Source organism: Papaver somniferum, unplaced genomic scaffold, assembly GCF_003573695.1.
Source record: "Papaver somniferum cultivar HN1 unplaced genomic scaffold, ASM357369v1 unplaced-scaffold_114, whole genome shotgun sequence".
In the NCBI taxonomy this organism is placed as follows: domain Eukaryota; kingdom Viridiplantae; phylum Streptophyta; class Magnoliopsida; order Ranunculales; family Papaveraceae; genus Papaver; species Papaver somniferum.
Genome location: NW_020620381.1, coordinates 64,432 through 70,207, shown reverse-complemented (window position 1 = coordinate 70,207; position 5,776 = coordinate 64,432). Strand labels below are relative to the sequence as shown.

The 5,776-nt window shown below is 33.1% G+C and overlaps 1 protein-coding gene across 3 annotated transcripts; it reads right to left on the bottom strand.

Moving 5' to 3' along the window:
* Positions 1–224: 224 nt before the first annotated feature.
* Positions 225–5,416, bottom strand: LOC113328813 (anaphase-promoting complex subunit 2-like). 3 transcript variants are annotated; one of them, XM_026575821.1, is made up of 6 exons: positions 4,255–5,416; positions 4,105–4,177; positions 3,556–3,720; positions 2,120–2,204; positions 1,946–2,019; positions 225–537 (listed from the first exon to the last, which is right to left on the bottom strand). In XM_026575821.1, the coding sequence occupies exons 1-4, from the start codon at positions 4,413–4,415 to the stop codon at positions 2,175–2,177; spliced, it is 429 nt and encodes a 142-aa protein (XP_026431606.1). In that variant the 5' UTR covers positions 4,416–5,416; the 3' UTR covers positions 225–537; positions 1,946–2,019; positions 2,120–2,174. The 3 variants fall into 3 exon arrangements, with proteins under 3 accessions (XP_026431606.1, XP_026431604.1, XP_026431605.1); XM_026575819.1 differs by lacking the exon at positions 1,946–2,019 and having other exon boundaries at positions 383–537; positions 2,120–2,212; XM_026575820.1 differs by lacking the exon at positions 1,946–2,019 and having other exon boundaries at positions 383–537.
* Between the last annotated feature and the right edge of the window lie 360 nt (positions 5,417–5,776).

Below are 5,776 nucleotides of genomic sequence, written 5' to 3'. Positions count from 1 at the left end.
AGATAAGATGTTCGCCTATCTATTTATGCTTCTACCGCTGGTGATGGAGAAATACCGTTCAGTCCAAAATCCCATCTAAATATACTATTTAGTCCTAGCCCATTCAACTAGGTACAAATTAGTCATTTTTTATGGAAATTACACAAATAACCTTCTTGTTTACAATTTAGTCCAAATTTATAATTTAATCCAAAATGACTCATGATGATGTCAGCAATTTTAAATAATAAAAAAATAAACTAAAATCAATTTATCTTTTGAAACGTTTGTCCAAAATTCGCAAAATTTATATATTCGGAAAGCTCTTTCCGAGAGCTACAAAAAGAGTACCCATATGGCTATATAATTTTCATTTTTTAATTTTTTAAATTTACATTGGTGTGTACAATTATGTACACCGCTGCAAAGATCCAAAAAATCCAGAATCTATGATAGCCAAACTACCACCCTAATCTGCACAGACTGAGAAAAATACCAACCACGCCAAGCTCCAGTTGGATAACATCCAGATTTGCAGAGGTAAGTTTAGCAGATAACCTGCATCGAGGACAAACCAATGAACATAAGAAATCGCAGCTTGAAAAGAAAATGATTATCCTTTCACCAGCATCCACATAAGAAAACAAAACAAGAAAACGATCAAAATAAACATTTACTCAGTTTATGGTCAGAGACACAATCCATGCGGGCATTACTACAAAAATTTAATATGGCTTCGAAACATCCCAGTACAGTGATTCATTGCACTTTACCAAAAACGAGATTACTAACATGCATAACAGATCAATCAATCATGCTCACACCCAGACCTACTTTTTCATGAGAAGTATATTGGTGCATCAATATATTCATCCCTGTGAAACATTCCTAAAGCCGATCATTCATAGCCACAAACAAACCTACTTTTTATTGAAAATACACTTGTGAACCAATGTGTACACCCCTGTAAAACATGCATAAAATCGATCATTCATATTCACACTCTGGCACACTTTTTCATGGGAATTGCAGAGGTGCACCAATGTGTACACCCCTACAAAATATGCAGAAAAACGATCATTCATAACCACACACAAACCTACTTTTATATGGGAATTATAGAGGTGCACCAATACGTACACCTCTTCAAAACATGCATAAAGCTAATCATTCACAACCACACACAAACCTATTTTTTCATGGGAGTTACTTCCCACAAGTGCACCAATATGTACACCATTGTAAAACAAGGGAATTGTACTTTTTCATAAGATTTACACAGGTGCACCAACATGTACACCCCTGTAAAACATGCACAACACAAACCAAACACATGTACAACATATGTACAGTTATGTGCACGTTAAGAATTATGTGTACCACTGTGTGCGAGTTAACAATTCAAAAACATTACCAATTAAAATATGCACAACTATATACACATTAAAATCAACAAGTGTACATTTATGTACACGTTAACAATATCAGGTGTACATTTATGTACACGCTAACAATAGCAGCGGTACAAAAATGTGCACATTATCAAAAAAACATGAAATTTCTATAATTAAGAACTTGAACTAGTGGTAGCCTAAGAAGATAGGAGTATAAATAGCTAGTTAGAAATTCAAAAATAATTTAGAAAAATAAAGTAATTAATCACATCATATGAGGAAGAAAAGAAAACCGCTAGAAATGTATTGTTCGGTATGTCAAACACGTGTCTATGCTTCCAATACTACAACTGTAATGATTTATTTTTGCTCATGTAATCATGTATCACATCCAACAACGAAATAAATTAAATGAAGCAAAATATGGGTATCATATAGTTCTATATCATAATCAAAACGTGTATAACGATGTACACATTAACAATTAACAGGTTTACAATTATGTACACATTAAAAATCTGAACAACTATGTAAACCCTTAAAAATTTGGAATTGGGCATTCATTAACTTACATATGCTTGGCATTTCCTACATACAAAAACATGACAATTGGTTGATAAATGGATTTTGAAAAACCTCCAAGAACCTACAGATTGTTTCCAAATTGGTCAAGCGAGTACAAGATAGGATATTGGCCATTAAGAAAGAAATTTTCTCATCATAAGAATGAACAGTAGAAAACATACCTAGTATCGAACTTTCACCATTTGCAATTGTTAGCAGCCTCCGTGGGTGATTCCACTATCCTACGTAACTTGAATTAGGTCCAACCTACGTAACTTAACAAAATGTGAGCTGATAGAACCTGATTAGAATACATGAAATTATAAGAATATTTTACATGAAGCAACAACGATGCAATTAAACAAAAACTCAACGTAACATAGTTTTATTTACATGAAAATAAAAAATAAAGGGTAATTTATAGTATTCGGCCTTTTAAACCTATAGTTATAGTAGATGAATATATGCCTGGGGTGGAAGAATTTAGACCAGCAAGCAGTACAGTTTATACCCAAAGTGTAAGAATTTATATTATAGAACTTCTCACATCATGATTAAGAATCTGGGGACTAACGATGATGGTATATGAAGGTATTTTTCCTGTAAAGGTTACATAGTAAGCTAATTTTTAATATTATAGAAAGTCCTTCCGATCAACGGGTGTAGACTATGTGCACATCGAAAATCAATATGTGTACAACTATGTACACATGGGTAAGAAGACAAACAAAAAAAAATGTCATAGGCACTGTATGAATTCGAGCTTCTTAAAAACATTGCATCGATGCTCTGTCATATTTTCTGCAAAAATTTGACCCAATGGTCAATCAGTTATTCAGAATAACGTAGTTTTAACCAGTGCAAGCAAATTTTGGTAGTTAATAGAATATTCGTATCAATGAAGTACATAAATAAAAAATATACATAGAACTGGATGGATATTTTATCTTAAACTCATCTTTCTCCATGTCATATCCACAATTCACAACACAGAGGCCTAAAAAAAATGCAAGTATACCTAACATCCTTCATAACATATTCAGTCACAACTACAAAACCATGTGTACACAAAAAACGAGTTAAAATGTCCTAACAGTTGAAAGCATCACTTTGTTCCCTATTTATGAAATTCTAGCTACTTGTTACTATCGAATGCCGATATTAGAGTAATCTGATACTTAGGTGTACAACTATGTACACATTAACAATCAACAAGTGTACAATTATGTACACATTTCAAATAGGTGTACAACTATGTATACATTGACAATAAATAGGTTTACAACTACTTACACGTTACCATTAGCACTTAGAAACTCTAGGAAGAGAACGAACAAAAAAGACAACATGCGCACATTAATGTTCAATATGTGTACAACTATGTGCACGTTAAGAACCAACATGTGTACAAATATGTACACATTAAGATTCAACATGTGTACAATTATGTACACACCAAGAATTCAATAACAAAAGGCTACTGGTGAAAGCTTAATTAACCCATTATGTTTCAATAACAAACTTGAAGCAAAAAAGCCAAAATTAAGACTATTATAAAAGGATTAAGACAAAAAGCTAAATACAAGCAGATAGAACGGCACAGACCTCATATACGTACATTCATCTCTTTCAGTATTTGCTCCTCAACTGAAGCCATGAATCTCTCTCCATCCTCATCAGCTGCTTCCTCATAGTTTGCATTGTTAGCGTCATTCTTGGATGCTCCATCCACAAAAGTAAATATGTGATTATCAAAATCCAAAAGTAATTCTGAAAGGATTCCCTGCATAAATAAAACAAAATAAAAAGAGAAATGCAAACAAAATTTATTAAGGTATTTGCCTCAAAAATTCAAAATATAATTTACGTCTTTTTAGAATTTTCACTCGAATGTAACTAGTGATTTTCAAATTTGAGACAAGTTAATTGTGATGGCTATGATATATGAGAAATATACATGAGCTTCTTTAGCAATGTCTGCAGAACTAATATGATAATTTTAATAATTAAAACTTACATATACAGATTATAGTCACTAGAAGTAAAACCAACTACGTAAAGTTTGATTCAACAATGAAACACTAAAGATTTAAAACTAGAATACTTTGTCTCAAGGATAGTACGAAAAACGTATGATAAAAAGACTTATCCAACTTACTTTACTTACCCAAAAGTTAAACCTCCGGTTAAATGTGTCCACCGGTACCCCATTAGCTGCAGCAAGATTCTTCGAGGTCCAACTGACAAAACGTGATGTGCAATTCAATTCATTGGAAGATTATATACAAACCAGAACTTGAGGAAATATTGAGTTTACCTAGTTTGTTGGTCTTGAAATTGCATAATGATTACATCATGAAGAGGAGGCACTTTGAACTGACCAACACCAGTTTCCCCAGTACCAGTTTCACAAATCCAATGGTCCTGATGCGCCAATATGATGCAATACAAGGTACACTTGTACCTTTTGTGACACATATGTGTTTTTGTGATGCATTTCCAGCCTCAAGCTTTGCAACACAACACCACAACCCAAACATCTTCCCTTGAGAAACCACATAACCTTTCTAAACTCTCAACCAATCTCATCTTTATCAACAGATCCATAACCAACTCATTCCTCAACTTTAAAACTCTCTCTTCTAACTGAATTACTATATCTACTTCTCTTCTTATTGAATGTTCACTGCATATTCCATACTCCAACATTTCCTGCAATATTGTTAGTTCGGTTTAATTACAATATATCCACCAATTCCATTAGCTACAACCGCATATCACTTCAACATACTCAAACAAACAACACCACAACCATTACACCTGTAAATCCAATTCCAATAAATCTTCTTTTCACATCCATACTTCCTAAATTCCTCTTCAAGCCTGAGAAAATAGTTCTAATAAATTATACAGAACCACCACCAACATAACAATTTCATTCAACACCATATCTTCACCTATAATCACATTCATTCATGAAACCCCACCCAATTCAGCTCATCATCAGACCATAATAGCTCCTTCTCCGTCACACATATACTTCAGCTCACACAACCACTATATATCCTAAATTCTACTTCTATTTCTCTCAATTATATTTAACTTGTAACTGCACCATTGACATCATTATTGCTAATTCTCATAACCTTCTCCTATGTCAGTTTAACAGATACCTAATTTAGGTTCAATTCATCACAATCTCAAAACAATGAATCTCAGTTCCACAAGGAACCCACAATTCAACTTTACACAATCATGTCCACTTCATTTCTAGTTAACACCCATAAATAATCAATCATATCAATTCAATTCCATACAAGCATATAAATCAAATGTAAAACTCTAAATTCAGATTCTCTTAATTAACTTTTCTTTTGAGATTGGCACAATCACTCGAATTATCACCATCACCATCAGTTCTCTGAACCCTAGAGTAATCGTAACTCCTCATTCTCTCCGACTTTTTATTTCTTTGCTCTTTCTCCAATTTAATTCAATTCATTTCACAAGTCATCAAACTTGGTCTTTAATTTCTTCTTTACCATCACTAAGTCATATCTTCAATCAATTTCCAAAATCCTAATTCTTCAATTAAATCCATGTTCTTCCATCTCTGTATCTTCTCGATTCCTAATTCATCTATCAGCAACAACACCACGATCTAATTCTTCATCACTACTCTAAGAAATCAAATCATCAAAACCAGGAAATCCAAACTCTGATTTTGTTTCATCTTTTCTCGGGAAACCCTAACCCATACAAACAAAACTAAAACACCTTCCTCTATTCATCTAATTCACTATTTGTTTGAATAGTTATCATGCACGAGCTGCAGTTCC